At 33.6% G+C, this 19,078-nt stretch overlaps 1 protein-coding gene and 1 pseudogene across 1 annotated transcript; one reads left to right on the top strand and one right to left on the bottom strand.

Moving 5' to 3' along the window:
• Positions 1-10,629: 10,629 nt before the first annotated feature.
• Positions 10,630-12,087, bottom strand: LOC126719382 (UPF0481 protein At3g47200-like). The gene has a single exon (XM_050421943.1). It carries the CDS (start codon positions 12,085-12,087, stop codon positions 10,630-10,632), a length of 1,458 nt encoding a protein of 485 aa, XP_050277900.1.
• Positions 12,088-16,495: 4,408 nt separating this feature from the next.
• On the top strand, positions 16,496-18,853 carry LOC126719381 (GDSL esterase/lipase At5g03980-like; annotated as a pseudogene).
• The last annotated feature ends 225 nt before the right edge of the window (positions 18,854-19,078 follow it).

Here is a 19,078-nt window from a genome sequence, read left to right as displayed (position 1 = left end):
GTTTGTGCATAAAGTGCATTGTATGAAGAAAATTGTGTTGAAAGTGAATTTAAAGTGCATGACAATCTGTCAACTTGCAAGAAAAGACAACAAATGCAAACATACACCTGCTATTCAACACATACACCCTGCACACATAAACAAACTCATATAATAATAACTCATATAACAAACTATAATAATCAGAATAATAATTCTGATCACCTGTCATTAAGTTGGGAAATTGTATACATATTTTAAGGTGGCATTGAATAGTCTTTGATCAATCACCAGTAAATATAAGGCATTTGGTACAACAACCAAAACAGTTGCAGCTGCCCAATGTTTACAAAACTTACAAAAATACAAAAAGTGTTTGAACAGCTATATAAAAAAGTGTCTTGCCATTATCTGCCATGCCATTGTCTACAAACTACACATAAAACCCTAACACTACATAACCCTAATACATAACAACAAAAGTGTCTTGACTTAGTCTTCATTTACTGCCCTTGCCCCTGTCTCTCCCACCATAGCTGGCCTTTCCACCTCTTGTTCTACATTTTTGAGCCCTATCTGCATCACCCCTTCCTCTTAAAACAGCTCCTCTAGTAGCAGGTGGTCTTGTAGGCTACAAAGTACAAGAATTCACATGTTAGCTACCAGTATCACAGTTTTATGAATAAAAAATCAAACCTAACACTACAGTACCTATGATGATGGTGCTCTACTGTCCCATGTTTCTACAGGGGTGTGTGGTGCTGGCTGGCTTGAAGAGAACCAAGGAGCTCCTCTAACTGTGTACCTAAAGTCTGAAAAGTACCACTGAGTTGGGTTCTGTGACCATGGAGCTGGTGGCTGTGACCATGGAGCTTGTGGCTGTGATCTTGCTGCCTGGTTGGATGAGGATGAGGCCATAGTGTAAGGCTGATGTGTTGGTGGGGGCTGAGCTGAGGATTGGGTTTGTGATGAAAATGGGGCCTGGGATCCTTGTCTGTATATAGAAGGCCTTCCACTTCCCTGCAATCTCTGCCTCCTCTCCTATGGTATCTCACCAGTGACATTGTCCTTGCATCCCCTTGCATTGTGCCCTTCCTTTTAACACATTCCACACCTCACTGGCTTATTTACTCTAGACACCTTATAAGGGTTCAGCTCATCAGTATCTCTCTTCCTCTTCATGGGTGGCCTGCCTGATGGCTTATAGACAATAAGTACAACAGGCTTGGGTTGGCCACTTGACATCCACTCAGACTAGCCAGGCATGAGAGGTATGGTTGTCTTGTATGTCTCCACATAAGCATCCTTGTAATAGCATGGATGGGTGTAGTCTTCTGGTTTCTCATGATTCACAAAAATGGCTGCAACTCTATGCTTGCAGGGGATTCCTGTCAAGTCCCATGCTCTACAACTGTATGTCCTCCTTACCAAGTCCACCACATGCCTTTCCCTTTCATTGTCAACCTCATACACAAACCTCCCAAATGACATTGCACAAAAGCCCTTACACTCTAATTTTAACTGCTCCATTTTTTTTGTATGCTTGGACACAACTTGCCATCATACTTTTCTATGTCAATCTTCTTTATATACAACCTACTCATAAGCCTAACTTTGATCCACTCCAGCATTAATAAGATGGGCTTGTCTCTAGCCTTCACAATCATAGAGTTAAAACTCTCACTCAAATTGTTTACCATACAATCTGTCAAAGCTCTTGAAGAAAAGTGGGATTTGATCCACTGTGCAGGCTCTATATTAGCCATGTACTTCCAAGTTTCTTCATCCAAACTCTTAAGATGGTCCATCCCCCTCTTAAATTCCCTGACTGATGTTGTGCCAGCACACCTCCATAGTACACTCTTCAACTCCACGCCCTTGTGGTTAACCTTGAACTTGTTGTATATGTGCTTCACAGTTGGGAATAGAGTCTCCATTGTAGGTAGAAGGCCTTGCAATCAAGTAAGCAAATAAGCAAGTAAGCAAGTAAGCAAGTAAGCATTCAATGTCAGCAAGTAAGCATGTAAAAAGATAAGCATGTAATGAAGTCATGATGATAATACCTTCTGCCTGTCACTGATGAATACCAGATTGAGTTCCTTTGGCCTGCTAATGTCATCTGCAAACTGCTCCAAGAACCAGATCCAGCTATCCTTGTTCTCTTGCTCAACCACAGCCATTGTCACTGGAAATATATTGTCATTTCCATCCTTGACAGTGGCAGACAATAATTGCCCACCAAACCTACCCTTCAAGTGGCATCCATCCAGCTCAACAAAGGGTCTACAACCACCTAGAAAGCCAACCTTCTTAGCATTATACCTAATGTACATCCTTTTAAAGTTGGGTTCTGCATTCTCATTTGCCATCTCTGTTTGCAGAATCACCCTATTTTCTACATTTATCCTTAATATCATTTCTGCATAATCTCTAAGTAGGCCATACTGAGCCTCTTCATTCCTAGTAATCAGTCTCCTAGCTGCCTTCCTTGATCTATACACTTGACTAATACTTAAATTAACTAAAATCTTCTACGTCACATGGTGCTTAACACCTGAGACCTCCCAATTAGGATTTTTACCAAAATCCTTCAAATACCTCTTTGCCACATAGGCTGATGTAACTTACCAATTTTTAAATGTTAGGGAGCAAGTATACTCAGGATAAAGTGTCTTGATCTTAAATGTGCACTCTCCAGTCACCATTGAGGCATAACACCTCCATCCACAATTGTTCTTACAATGTACATAAATATTCTTGTAGGGACCTAAACTTGGTTTCCTGGCCTAGCACATGTACTAACTATAGCCTAAGAGGCCCACAACAATAAATTTGTAGAGAAATGGGTTAAAACACTGGGCTTTAGTTAGTCAAACAGCATTGTAGATAGGCTTGATGACAGAAAGGTAAACATGAACTATTATGAAATGAAGAAATAACGTCCTCGGACTTTACCGAGGACAATAGTTCTAATATAATGTTCTTAGAAAGTGTTGCAAGTTTGATTGAGGATTGCTACAGTGTTTTTTCTCTCTGATTTCCAATTCCCTTCTTATTCTTTTTTCCCCCTTTTATACTCTCCTCCCCCTTTACCTCAACCGTCCACCTATACACTAGATGGTTAGGGCTGATACTTGTCCCATCAGTCCTTTTCATCAGTCTCCAAGTAGTAGCTGTAAGGCTGAAATGCACTGTTCAGGCATTACTTCTACATTAATGCGGTCAGGGGATTAGCTGCAATGCATTTAATGCGAAGGCAGCAGCTTTCTCCCTAGATATTTTGGGGTTCATCCTTATCTCATATCTCTTCATTGCTCGTCCACCTCAAACGAATTTCAGGGATTGCCATTTTTGCTGTAAATCCATTTCTCGGGACCTCGGCCAAGCTCGGCCGAGGAAGTTTTTGTCCTTAGCACACTTTCCAGAGCTTTTAGGACTAAAACCCCAATATTTCTTCATTAGTGTAATTTCCTCTGACAAAGACATCTCATCCTTGGGCGGAACTTTATCCTCGACTTGGGCCCTAAGCCCAACATATGAATAAATAATGCACTTCTGGGCCCAAGGACCCTACAATTCTTCTTCTCATTCAACTTCCACTTGACATCAATGTGATGCTGAATCACATACTCCCTCAAAGCCTTCCTAAACACTTGGGAGTTTGGGAACTTCATCCCTTTTGCCAACCTAACATTTTCCATATCAGTCCTCTCATTGAACTCCAAATTACCAAGCCCCTGCTCATTATCAGAACCATCCACACTTGCAATATCATCCTCTAAAGCTGGTTCAGCCCACTCTTTATCTAAATCTATGTTTGGAGGAGGAACATTGCTTGGGCCAGGTGCATCTGTGTTTGGCTAAGATGTATTAGTGTTTGGATGAGGTGTATCAGTGTTTGGATGAGGTGTATTAGTGGTTGGAACAGTGTTAGGCTCATATGGCACTGTGTGAGGTGGAGAAGACTCACTAAAAATGTCATCAGCAAAGTTTTCTCCTTCCAAACCTTCATTCAACCAATCAAACTCCTCCTCCCGACCATCACCCCCTGTAGTAGCTCCTGTACCACCCCCTACAGTAGCCCCTGCACCCCTTATAGCAGCCCCTGCACTAGCTCCTACACCAACCCCTTCACCATTAGGAACTTCAACTGCAAGTGGAGCATTACCACTCTCCACATATAATATGATGGTGTCTTTTGGCCCTTTCTCATTAGGCTTGCACATGGGCACCATATCTTAATCATCCTGTATGAGCCTCAAGTCTTGCTCCAAGTTGCCCCCAGGACTTAAATAATGAACTCTACACGGTTCATCAATCCCCAATTCCTCACATATACCTTTTATTTCAAAATAACTAAGCCTATTAGGATCCCTATACACTATTTCAACTTTCCCATCAAAGTATTCTAAACTAGGGTTCTACAGAAAAGCATCCCCATAATGTACCTCTAGTTTCACTTCCTCATCATCTATCTGCAATAACAAATTACTATTTGACACGTATACAATTAACAATTAAAGAATTGTAAACAACAAAAGAGTAAACACTTGCATGTTTCTGTTTTGCTTTTGGGATGCAACACACACAGAGGGATCACATTTTTTGCTTTGCTTTTGATTCTGTTTTGCTTTTGGGATGCAACACACATAGAGGGATTACATTTTCTGCTGTACTAAATAGCGCACACAAACACTAAAATTTAAACCCAATAGAAACTTGGGTTCACTGTGAGACACAATGACCACGACAGACAAAATGCCCTTAAACAAACACAAATCCAAAGAATAGGTGGTCACATTTTTCATAAACATCAACAAATACAACCAATATTCTTATTCCATTACATGTAACATTGACCATTGATTGATTACTCAAAAAACAATAAAACAACCACAAGCCCAAAGTAAAAACCCAAACAGTGACTGATTTCTTACCAGGATTTTAGTTCCTTGAACAACCCGTTGCTTGTCTAGGTTTACACTTGCAACACTATGTCAATATCAGATGCAGAATGGGGAATCTACAGGGATTTTCGCGTTTCTAGGGCTCGTGAGGAAAAGAGAGTGAGTTCGTGTACTTAAATCTGTGTTATGTTCTAATTTAGAATAAAAAGGTGTTTTTCTAACGTCTGAAGGTGAGGTGGGTAACCGGGGGGGGGGGGGGGGTGGTAACGGATTGAAGTACAGGTGGGCAAAGTGTAAAGTTTTAAACCACGGGTAGACAAAGCGCAAACGGGCCAAATTTTAGGTAGGTTTACTGTAATTATCCCTTATTTATTTTACACTTAAATATAATTGTATCGCTCACTATAATTATTTCATTACACTCAATAAGTCACTAGAATTATTTCATTACACTTAATAGGGCTTGTATTATTACACACATTGATACATTATTGCAATTGCTGTAAATCTACAGTAAGTGCCTCTATTAGTCTTCATCTTCACCAACATAAGTGCACTCCAAAATTTCTCACAAACTAATCTGTTCTTCTTGAGGTGACAAAATGCCCGATAACTAGTCTAATTATCAATCAACAAGCATATCCTATTACATTCACTTTCCAACCAAATCATTCTACTATTGATGATTCTTGTCTTGTTTCTTAAATTTGTGTCTCATTATTTCCACATTTCTTGGCAACAAAGAGCCACATGATCCCAAGTTTCCCTCAAAAGAGGAAATTTAAAACGTCCAAAATTGTCCACCTTGTGGAATTGAACCAATAAATTGATTTTGAGACAAGTTTAAATATTCTAGAAATGTAAGACATATTAGCTGTTAAGGAATTCACCTGAGAACTCATTTTGAGAAGGATCCAAAAGTTCAACCGCAATTAGGTTCCCTAATGATGAATGGACATAGCCTAAGAAGCTATTACTTGACAAATTTAGTACAATTAGTCCCTTTAAGTTACCCACGCTATTTAGAATTTCTCCACAAAACCTATTATTAGAGAGATTAATAGTTGTGAAGATGGTCAAGATTTTTACCGTTAATATTTCTACAACCTTATTCACCACTCTCATTAAGTCTTTAAAATAATTAATTGACTTCCCATATATTCTTTTTGTGAGTTATCTTTGGCAGGGACCATTAGCATTGCATTCCAAGTTTTTAAGTATTCTAACGGTAACCTACTAGAGGAATTGTTGTGAGAGAGATCAATGACATGCAACCTCGAAAAGCCAAACCTGGTATGAGGATTCCATATACACAGAACCCATTTTCTTGCAATACAAGAATCTGTAACTCTAGCAAAGATTGCAACCAAAATGGGAATGTGTCATTCATGTTGTTATTTCCAAGATTTAGGACCTATACATTTGACACCATACTAATGATCGTGGAATCTTCCCCTTTATTTGATTATGACTAAAGTCCAAGGTCATCAAATTGCATCCTTGTATGAATGATTTAGGCAAGTTTCCTTGAAAGCAATTGTTTTTCATATTCAATACTAAAAGAGAACTACTAAAGTGACCTAAACATTGTCGAATTTGACTAATCAACTAGCTGTTAGACATACCAAGGACTTCAAAGGAATTCGACTTACAGATCATTTGAGGGCTTTGACTAGTTAGATTACTGTTTGAGGCAAAAGTGAAAATATCATGTAGACAGGAGAATTGGGAGTGACCCTTGCAACATGTTTGAATGTAAATCTAAATAGACAATAAATTTTCGAGGAAGAACTTTTGGCTGTTGTTCAAAACTGTTGAGAAGGTTAGATGAAGATGAATCTACTGGATTTCGTACTACAATATTCAGCATTTCAAGCTCGTTAGGTAGGCTATCACAAATTTGACTAGCTCTTTGATACCTATTTTCTTCATATATAGCTCCTTCGTATGGTCGGGTATAGATTTGTAATATTATAATACTAATTAGTTTTTTATGTAGGCAATGATTGAAACTTAAATATCTTATTTAATGACATTAGACTTTATCAGTTGAATTTACTAAAACTCATAACTTATATTAAACTTTAGTATCATATCAATTTTGGTATTGCTTGATACTTAGATGCTAAAAGATACAGCATTATTCTGAACAAAGTTGTGACTGAATCAGCTATTTGTCCTTTGATTCAAATAGTGGCTTTTAGGTTTTTTTTTTTTTTTTTTTTTTTTTTTTAAAAAAGGTTTCTTTTGTCAAGGTGAAGAAAGAAAAAAGTAGATCAGACTCATTAAACACAATCTAAAGATTCTAAACCCACCTCAAAGCTCCCAAGATGGATTGAGTACCTAATATTTCGAGCTGATCCTTTTAAAGCAAAGCATCCTAATAAAACCAATTTTTTTAGTACATGCATGATGCATGTATATTCAATCCTATGCTCCATTTCTCTATTTCTTGTTTCTCTCGTCCAATTACAAGAGCGATCAAAATAACAAGAAGGTTCCTTTCAAAAAAAAAAAAAAAAAAGAAAGAAAGAAAGAAAGAGGGTTCAGGCATCACAAAATTAAAATTTATACCGTGATCTAAACTCATATTTTCCAGAATTATTTGAGCCCAGAATGAAGGTCTCGGTGATCCAATTGCTCTTTAAACTTGCATAACTTTTTTTCAATTTCTGTTGTATATCATTCTCTCATTATATATTGTGGGGGTAATAAGGCATGAGTGGGGCGCTTCTCTTGTCGATGTGGGACTGCACCCAGAGTCTTCCCATACTTGTCCTTGAGAACAAAACCATGCGGGTTTGACTCCCCAAAGCGGAAAAACAGCTTGTGCGGAAAATTACCCCACATATATATTTTTGTTACCCTAAAGAGAACTACTGGTTACAATGAGACCCCTAGCTAGAAGAACATTGACTGGGTTTTCCAAAGAGTAATTCGATTGTTTATTTATTTATTTTTATTGAAAATATTTCCTCATGTGTTGTTTAGGGCTTCTCTATTGTTTCAACAAGAGAGAACCATTGAATGTATTTAATTAGATTTTGGGATTATAAGTGTCTTATTTATTAATTGTTTTGGAAAGTTTATTTTTTATGGAAATTTAGTCAAGTGGGTTTAATACTATATATATATATAATTGATTGCTTCGTTCATTTATTATTATATTATATCCATTCTTTCCAATATAATTGTAGCTTGTATACGAAATTTGTGAAGTCCCTTTGATTTTAATTAGAAATAGGTTCTTAAAGGTAGCATATATGTTCTAGCTTTATGGTTGACACGTTGATTGATCTACTAAATAAAACAAATTCATTGAACCATATACCTTTCTAGAGTGCTTCTACTGCTTTATAGGCAGTTTATGTAAAGATATTTGGGGTTAGCCTGACAACTTTGTGTTTCTTGTTCTAGAGCGATTTGCCTTAGATCTTAGTTGGGTATACAATTTAACAATTGTATAATTAAAGGTTGCCTGAAAGTACATAGAACAAAAAGACCGCATGAGAGAGGGAGAGAAGATGAAGTTGATGGAGAGTAGAGAGTTAATGCTGTTTTTTATTTTTCTATTTTTAATAAGAAGAATTAATGATTTAATTATTAATTTCTAGGGAACAATAATGATATGACCATGAGTTTTTTTCACTCTTAGATTTAATACAAATCAATGATTCAAAAAAGGTATAACTCTTATGAAGTTACATCAGGTGTAATTTGAACCCATATATATATATATATATATATATATATATAGAATGGACAGTGGATTTGATTGGCGTTGATAAAGAATGAAAATGCATATAATTAATCAACCACGTTAAATTTTGTATCTATGTGAATGCTATAATTTCTTGTTTGTATGAATGTATTTTTTTTTTAATTCGATAATTGAGAGTGGGAGAATTAAAATATTGACCGTCTTTATTAGAAATAGTAGAAGTTATTAGTTGAACTATATATATGACTCATAGCTAAGGGTGTGCATGGGTCAGGTTGGGTCGGGTTAAGGAGATTTTTTTACCCAACCCATCATGGTGGGTTAAAAAAAATTCAACCCAACCCAACCCACAAGGGTTGGATTGAACCCATGGGTTTGACAATTTTTTATTTGTTCTATTATTATTAAATTGAGCAGAAAAAAATATATTATATCTACCACCTAAATTGATAAACAAAATATACATTAATATATGAACTAATATTCTAACTCAGTTATATATTAATATTGGCTTTTATATAGGATAGGAGAAAGAGCCGGTTATTTAAAAAAATTTATTAATTATATAATATATTTTAAATATATGGGTGGGTTGGGTCAGGTTTGGCGGGTTTGGAATTTTATGACTCAAATCTAACCCTACCCGCTATCAAAATTTTTTTGTAATCCAACCCAACCCCCAAGCCCTAAAAACCAACCTAACCCCGCGGGTTGGGTCGGGTCGGGTTAGTTTTGGCGGGTTGGCAAGTTGGCTCATAGCTTTGTATGAATGCATAGTTACTTGCCCAAACATGCATTTGTCGTTGAAGGTTCCTTAAAAGGCCATTCAGGAATTAGCTTCACGAAAATTCAAAAGAAAAAAGGGAGTGTATGATTTGCATGTCAGAGGATGTGACTTACAACAGTTTTGTTAGTAGTTCATCTCTCAAGCAAAGTTTGGATCTCATGCAATGCACAAGGGGCAATAGCATCTAACGGTTAGAAAAATATAAAAAAGCAAGTTAAAAAAAATATTTACCATAGGATTAAATTGGAAAAGTTTTAGAAAAAAAAAAAAGGTAAAAAGTTATAATTTTTTTTTTTAATATGATCCAATGGCATATTTTTTTCTCAAATTTTTTTTTTTTAAACTTTTTGCTGGCCATTAGATACTATTGCACCTCCCACAGTTACTCCCTAAGTATTTTGCATAGGATCCAAATCCTCTCAAGCATATCAAGAAATTAAACACACGATTGATGCTTGAAACAAGACGAGGAATACACAAAAACATAATGAAACAAAACCAAAAAATCACTCATACAAATAATAGTATACATCTATATCTAATATAGATGAAAGCTTTTAAATTTTTTTTATTGACTTGTTCCATATGTCTTTTCCAGCTCATGGTTTTTCATGTCATTATTTTAATTTTTTAATTTGATTTTTAGAGTTCCAAATAGTGATAAATTATGTTAGTTTAAATTAATTAGAACTGGCTATCTTTTTTATTTTATTTTATTTATTATTATTATTATAAAACAACCCAACGCTAAACAAATTTTGAATTAATTAGGTTTGATGTTCTCTAATTTTTTTTTTTTATAATAAATAATGTATGTTCTTTTATACAACTTCTTTAATTGACTCTTTATTAATTAATTAATACTTATTAAATAAATAAATACTTATCATTTATAAATATTTTTTGTTTAACTTAATCTCTTGTGTATTGCAAGGACTATTGATTAAATAAACATAAGTCCGCACAACACTAAAGGGAAATGAACTCGCAGCAATGAATGCAAGAATGGTCCAAGGGCTACTAAAATGCGTATGTAGCCACTCAGACATCCATATCTTGAGTTTTTTCCAATAACATGCATTTGTGTATAAAAGTTTTTATCCAAATGGAAATTAAGACACCACTATGCTAATACAGGTTCCAACAATGTAAATGTGACCAACTAGATGAGAAACATAATTCCAAATAATAATTATAAATTCAAGTAGTACATGCGTAAAGTACATAGTGTCTATTCACTTATTGATTCTGTAGTAAGCTTGCAGAATAGTTAAAGCAAGGACAGTAACTGCAGTAAAGAAACCAAGAGCAGTCCATGGGTTGCTAAAATATTTGCCAATTATTTCAGCCAACCAGGTCTTTATCTTGCTGTTACAGTGTTCTTCAATATCTTGTCTAACACATCCGTAAATGCCAAAATCATGCATCCCACATGAGTTAATCTCTTTAAGCATTTTACCCACCTCTTCATCACTGCCTAAATTGTTAAGAAGGATACCCTTGTAGCTCAACTCTTTCACATCGTCAACACTGTCAATGAGTGTATTCAGTAAAAAGAAGTAAGATGCAATAGCCAAATCCTTGTCTGAAGGAGGACAAAATTCTAAGGCTACCAAGTTGTTATACAGTGTTATTTTAGAAGGAGAAAGGATTAGGGGGGGAAGCTTAAGCTCTGCATTGATGAAGCCAGATTTGAAACTAACATCACGTAGAGAAATTGATTTTCCTTTTTCCTCTAAAAGTGCAATACTAGAAGTGGTAGGCTTGAAATGGACCCCCTTGGCTTTAAGATCTCCAACTGAGCGGAATGCCGGAACAAAATATTTATCCTCTATCTCCTTTGCTTTTATCGGCTTGGTTTTACAAAAATTGAAACAATGATGAGGTTTCTCATCTAGATCACCAGCTTTGGTGAATTCCTGATATACACACTCAAGGAGATGACGAGCTGTGGGCTCCTTATTCTCGTCTCTTGTAACATCCTCTGGATTTATCGTCCAAATTATGAAACAAGCAAATGGCTTGATCATTCTTAGTCCGAATTTTTCATCACCATATCTAAGCCTCATCAAAAGTATCAACAGTGAGAAAGGAACTTGATTTTCTAGCAAAATCATGTCTCTAAATGCATAAAACCTTCCGAAGGGGCCTATATGATGATCAAATATTTTATCAAGCTTGTCCCATCTATTTCTTACCACGTTTTCCATTACATATAGAATAAAACAACTGTCTCGAAGCATCATCAGTGCAAACACATCATCACTATATTTATTTGTTGAACCATCAACATAACAGGATCTAGTGTAGTCATTTATTTCACGTACCTTGCTGTAAAATTCCACAAATGAAGTGCTAGAATTTGCAATAAACTCCAACATGACATTAGTTTTAAGCATCTCTGCTTCTTGGAATTCTGGTTTGCCATGGTGGTAAGGACCGAAAGAGATAACCCTAGGATCAAAGTAGTCCTTACTTCTTTCATTTCTTCTCAACGTTGGTGGGACTTTCTGACAAGTGACTTTTTGGGCTCTCTTTTCTATTTCGTTGTGACCCTCATTGTCCAAAATGGATCTAACCTCCATTGGTATGTTACAGACATTGCTTTCGGAATCAGCTTCATTCCTTTCTTGCAATAGGTCTATATCCACGAAAATCTCACTCTGCAGTGGACCATAACATATAATTAGCATACATTTAAAAAAAAAAAAAACCAAAATTTAAAACCAATACCCAAAAAAATAGCAAACAAAACTTTACCATGCTGACTACAAAAAAGAATCCAACTGAAAACACTTCGGAGGTTTTACAAATTGCAACAGACCAGGAATGACGAAGATGAAATAGAAGAAGAAAGAGAAATGGGTAAGGCATGTATTGCTGCAACAGACTATATATATATATATATATATATATATATATATCATCTCTTGCATGTAAGAGAGCGGGGAAAAATGAAAATCACGATTAACGAGACCATCACTTATGGTAATATATTAAAGAAATGATATATCAATGATATCTTCACAATAAATCTTAAATAAGAATGATATTTTTAAAATAAATCTTATATGGTAAGTTATTATTAGTTATTACTTAACAAGAAAAATAATTTCATGCATGATTTATCATGAAAATGTTGTGAAATATTGTAATCCTAACCCTTCTCAATATATTATTTGTTGAAAAAAAAATGGTCACATACATGATATATACAACACTACTAGACTAAGTGTGCGTCAAATGATTATATGTTATACATCTTGGGTGTATTAAGAGTGGAAAAAAGAAAAGGAGAATCACGAGGACAACACTCACTAAAATATTATCTGTTAAAAAAATGGTCACATCCAACACTATTAGAGTATAAAAGTGTGGGAAGCATGCTTTTTAAAATTTATCTGAATTCCCATTGCGTAAAATTTCATATTCTGAGTTAGCATTCGGGAGTGCTACAGAATTTTTTTTCTATGGACCAACAAAAATCAAAATAAATTTTTTTATATAATATAAATGAAGCCAAAAGAGGATTAGTTATTTTTTATTTTTTTTATTTTTATTTTTTTAGAATCAAAATAGGATCTAGTTGAATGAGGCAATCCGCCCATAATATTACAACATCACTCTATATACAAAAAGAATAATAAAAGCAAACAAAAAGTGTCACATTGTATTTATATTAAAAAAATTGTGTAGGGATGATAGCAAGTAGCAAGAACCAGGTGAGTACACGAAGAAAAAAAGACACAAAACATAAAAGACAAAACGCAAAAGGCAAAAGACAAGGAAAAGAAGTCGAGGGGGTAAATGATAACAATACCACTAGCATTAACTGTGCTAAATTTTAGTATTTACTTACCAATTACCACATCAAAAACTAAAAATTACCTCCATGAGATGTACTAAATGCAAAAACTTTTTGGCACATGCTACTGGTGGTGGCTTGATGTATTGAGTGGCCTAAGCAAAAAATGAATTGAAATCTTTTATATATTTAAAAATGACTTTTTAAGAAAGTAATTTAAATATTACTTAAATTATATTCTCTTGTTAAATGCAAAATTACTAATTAATATGAACCATCTAGAATTTTTTTTTTAAGAATGTCTATAGACAGAAAAAATTTGACAAAACTTTTCACACTTGTTGATATGACAGATTAATAGTAGTAAGTAAAAAAGTGATGTTAGTGATGAGAATTGGTAAAAATTTGTCAACTCAACTATTGTGAAAATTTTTGTGTATTGCCCTTTTTCTAAAAGTACTAAATTTATAACATTTTCATAACAAATCCTAAGTGTTAAATTGTTACCAGTTTTAATTTGAACCTATTACGGAAATTATTCTTTACACCACCAATAACAGCCAGTAACAACTTGTTACTTAGAATTTAGTGTCAAAGTATTATGAAAAATATTATGAACGTAAAATTTCTCTTTTGTAAAAAGATACTATTTTATTTATTGGCTAATATTTGAGCTTAATTAATACTATTACAATAAAAAAATAGCGCTATTGGTTAAAATTAGGGGGTCTTTATTTACACAGGGCCTTAGGTGATTACCACTCTTGCTTATATGTTAGAGCCAGCTATGCATGCTACAATGCAATTCTAATGCTAGCAGTGTATGGATGGTAGTTGTATAAATATTTGCTTTTTTTATTTTTTTTATTTTTTTTTTAATTCAAACTTTCCCTCTTCATGATAGTTGGAATTAATTAATAACATTTAAACATTCTCTACCTTATATGTCTTCAATGTCGGTGGGAACTGAAAAGAAAAAAAATATATTTAACTAAAATGGTGAAAAAAATAGAATATTTAATGTACGGTGCATTATAAAGTTGTGTATTGAAATAGATAAAATAACTTTTTATATGTTAAAATAGCATTTATATATATATATATATATATATATATATATATATATATAAAACATGCTCTATCATTATAATAGGAGGGCAATTGTGTCCCTCTGATTTGAGATCTTTTTTAATTTCACTCTAGATTTCTTGTCGACTTGGGGAGAAAATTTTTTTGAGGCCTTCGATGGAAAATGAAAATTTGTTTATATTTGGCACAAGGGAGTGAGACAGATTATTATTAATAACTTGAAAGCTTCTCTGGCACACTATTGCAGATTTGTGATTCCAGAGAATGTGAATATAACAATTTTTTCCACACTTCCTTTTGTTACATTCTAGATAGTCCACTGTTGGAATTTTTTTTGTTTAATAATAAATTACACTAACATCTTGTGAGGTTTAAGGAAAGAGTAATGCTACAGATACAAACTATTTTACAACATTTTTATAAACTGTTGATGTGGCAAATTCTAACTAGTTCTAATATGGATTCATAACTAACATCACATTTTTACTTACAATAACTATTTAGAAAATACTATTTGTCAAAAACCCCACCTTCTATATTTGAAAATGACACTTTAACCTCTTCTATTTATTATTCTTATTTGATTTCTTAAAAGTAAAAAATAAAAATCTTATCATATAATCAATCTGGTTAGTAAGCATTCTTTTTATATATTAATTTGAAAAAAAAAAAAAATACTATTTAGATTATTCTAGAATTTATTATAAAACTAATAAGGGTACAATACTATTTTGGTCCCTAAACTTTACCATTTTTTTTTCATCCTTAAACTTTGAAAGTTTCTTTTTTTCATACTTAAACTTTGTGAAGAGTTTTTTTTTTTTCCTTTATTCTTCATTAATTTCATTTTTCAGTTACAAACATTTAAATTAAAGTAGATGAACATGTCAAGACAAAATTATATGTAAAGTTAAAACCGCCTAAGATGAATATATATAAATAATATTTTTGTTTTGATTTTTCATTGATTTATTATTTAGTTATAACATGAAAATTAAATTAGATGAATATGTAAAGTTAAAACCATTTTGAGATGAATTTGTAAAACCAATACATTTAATATTGGAAAAATTAAAGATAAAAAATAAATAAGAAAAAGAATAATGATATGGTCAATGATGTGGCGAATGAAGTAGCTAAACAAGAGCGTAACAATAATAAATGCTAAAATTTAGCTTTTATATATATATCACATGCATGAGGTGCTTGTTTTTCAAAGTTTCATAACTGATATATAGAGTGCTTATTGTTGTAAAATTGGGGAAGGTCAAAATATCAATCATTAATTGTGAAATATTTGGGACTTGGGAAAAAATGTCCAAAAACAACAACAAAAACTAAGAAAACCAAAGCAAAAGAAAATATAGACACAATAATTACATGATTTGGCACTACATCCACGTACAAAAATAAATAAATTAATTACTAACAAATTTGGGGGAATATGATGTAGGGGCACTCTCTCAAACCCAAATTTCAAACATACCCAAAAAGCTCTCCTTCACAATACAAAAGTTAGGGGTTGCACTTAAAATAAATTGAATTTTTTTCCCCACTAGACAATACCCTCAAAGATATTTCTCTCTAGCGAAACCAACGAACCAAAAGTTCATAAATACCAAATACAAACTACCACACAGTAGAAATCAAAGAAAGAGGTACAAAACAAATGTCCATCAAACCTAAGAGAGAACCTTTGAATACAAAGTGGAATTTTAATAATTTAAATGAGAGATAGAGTGGGGACCGTGATAAAATTTAGAATCTCTTTTCTCGACATCATATTAAATTACCAATTATTTTAAAAACTTAAACTACTAGAAAAAAAGATAAATATAATTATTTAACCAAAATTTTAATAAATATAACCCCACCATACAAACCAAACAAATAACAAACTCTGGCATGACGTCCTCTCACGTGCAAGGGAAATTCTAGAATTATAAATTTCTTTACAAACTGTTGATATAATAAACAGTTATTCGTATATGAAAAAAATGATATTAGTTATAAGTTAAGATAAGAATTAGTATCAGTTTGTCACTAAATTCACAACTATATATAAAAATATTATAAAATAGTTAACTCCAGTATCACATAAGTTTAACCCAGCCACGTCAGCATCAAATCGTTTTGCTTTGGACGCAATACAAAACCTGGCTTTTAATAAATTCAAGACAGCCACGTCTACACTTCTTTCTTGAGCAATGGGAATGGCTAACACCACTGCACCTGAAACGGAGTCATCTAAGTTGCTTATCATAATTCTCACTGCTTTCTCTCTTCTTCTTCTTCTTCTTCTGCTTCTTCTTCTTCCACGTTGCATTGATGCTAAAACCCTTAAGGCTTGCAAGTTTGATGCCATATATCAACTTGGGGATTCGATCTCCGACACAGGCAATTTCATGCATGAGAACCCAGGCACTCCTTTCTCTCGGCTTCCTTATGGCGAAACCTTTTTGAACCATGCCAGTACTGGCCGGTGCTCCAATGGGTTGCTAATGATTGATTATATTGGTAAGAATCTAACTTCTTGATGTTTATATTTTTTGCTGTGTTTTTTTAGTTGTATGGATTATAAAAAGAACACATAATATACTTTGTACATATAGATTTCTATCAAGAAATTACTGAGCTTAAGCGGTTGATAAATTTAATTATTTAATCATAATTCTAATTCATTTCTCGCATGTGGGCCCTAAACCCAATTAATAAGTGGGATTTTTAAATATTTTAAATAGAAAGTAGAGTTGAGATAGATATCAAACTCAAGATCTTTTATATTCTAATACTATGATAAATGGGTATGGTTAATATATGCAAGACGTTACATATTAATCATCTTTTTTCAATTTTTCATAAAAGGTTTCCTGAAATGATTTACTAAGATCAAATGGTAGTAAAACCCATAATAAATTATCAATTCTTTAAAAAGGTTTAAGTTGGTAAATTTAATCACTCGCTCGTAATTCTAACATTTATAAGGCCAAGCGCTTTTTTTTTTTTTTTTTTTATTTAATTTATTTAAGAATTTTAGTTGCTGTTGGATGGTTTTTAAAGGAACTCAGAAAATACTTGGCCGTTTATAGAATTTTTTATTTATAAGGCAGTTCTTTTAGAAGGAATAAAGTACAACCAACATCCTGACTAACCGAAAACTCGGTTTCTAAAGCCCCCACTCCAAAAACAGTACAATTTATAATTAATGCATGTTTGAGTCTGGAAAAATTCTTTGTTCTGTGTTTTCAGGCTAATAATTATATGTTATGTTTGAATTTTTTGCTAGTTGTGTACATTATGCAACTTGAATTAATTCCTTTGCTCGACTTGATTGCATGTGTTAGGATTCAGACCCACCTTTTATACCAATATTATTGTGAAAGTTATATTATACTAAAATTCGTTTGTTATGTTCTATGATTTCACAGCTCTAGCAGCTGGAGTTCCCATTCTCCCCCCCCCCCCCCCTACTTGGATCGGGATGCATTGGTTTTTAGCGGTCATGGGCAGAATTTTGCAGTGGCTTGTTCTACTGCTTTGCCCACAGAGGTTCTTGCAAAAAAAAGAAAATTTTAAACCCATATACTAGAAGCTCTTTCAATGTTCAACTGGATTGGATGTCCACCTATTTCAATGGGATCTGCCACAATACTGATGGTTAACCTCTCATTCGAATTAAGCATACTATTTCACCTTTTTTCTTTTCTTTTCTTTTCTTTTGATGTTTGATAGATTGTGCTGAGAAGCTTAAAACAATGGTTGGAGAAATTGGAGGGAATGATTATAACCATGCATTATTTCAAGGTAAAACAATTGAGGAGGCCAGAGAGATAATTCCAGAAGTTGTCCAAGCAATAAAGGATGTTGTAACCGTAAGTTTTCTTAGTAAGCAAAATAAATTTCATCTATTTTTTCTTGCAAAATGGTTTGTTATGATTATTGATTAATTTGATTCATTATTCTCCATTATATTGGTTCCAGAGGGTAGTTGGTTATGGTGCTACCCGAGTGGTTGTCCCTGGAAACTTCCCAATAGGCTGCTTTCCAATCTATCTTACATTATTCCAGACCAACAATCCTGCTGCTTATGATGAGTTTCATTGCCTAAAGGGATTGAATAATTTCTCAACATACCACAATGATCAACTCAAAAGAGCCCTTGAAGATTTGAGAAAAGAAAATTCTAATGTTCTTATAGTTTATGGTGATTATTAAAATGCTTTCCAATGGGTTTACCGTCACACTGAACTTCTTGGTGAGTCTCTCTCTACTTCTAAAGTTACAATACACCACAAGGCTAATTTAACATGACATGATGGGGGTTTAGTAAAAGAATTTTATAGAATTTTATATTTATTGCTGCATCTTTGCAAAAATCTTGCTGTGGTATTGGAGGTGATTATGACTTTAGCTGGATAAAAATGTGTGGAGCTCCAGGTGTAACTGTTTGTCCCAATCCAGAAGAACGCATCAGCTGGGATGGAGTTCATTTGACACAAAAGGCTTTCCAGTATATGGCAAACTGTCTCATCAATGACATCTTGCCCAACCTTCATTGCAAATAAGTAGAAAATTTCTACTTCTAGAGTTCTATTTGAGTTTTTTTTGTTCAACTAACATTGATATCCAATTAAGCGATTTTCTATATGTAGTAATATCAAACTCACTTTGGGCATTGTGACTTTAATAAAACAGGGAAATTGATCAAATCCACTTTTCCTATTAAGGCTATATTCAATTGAGTTTAATTTTATCTCAGAGCTAAGTGCAGCATATAAAGCCATAGACTG

This window comes from Quercus robur, chromosome 3, assembly GCF_932294415.1.
Source record: "Quercus robur chromosome 3, dhQueRobu3.1, whole genome shotgun sequence".
NCBI classification, from domain to species: Eukaryota; Viridiplantae; Streptophyta; class Magnoliopsida; order Fagales; family Fagaceae; genus Quercus; species Quercus robur.
Note: the sequence above shows the minus strand (reverse complement) of the source record. Positions and strands in the feature narration are given on the sequence as shown.

What these genes read in the sequence shown, in the direction of transcription:
- LOC126719382 (XM_050421943.1), bottom strand. Translation starts at nt 12,087, where the DNA reads ATGCTAATTATATGTTATGGTCCACTGCAGAGTGAGATTTTCGTGGAT.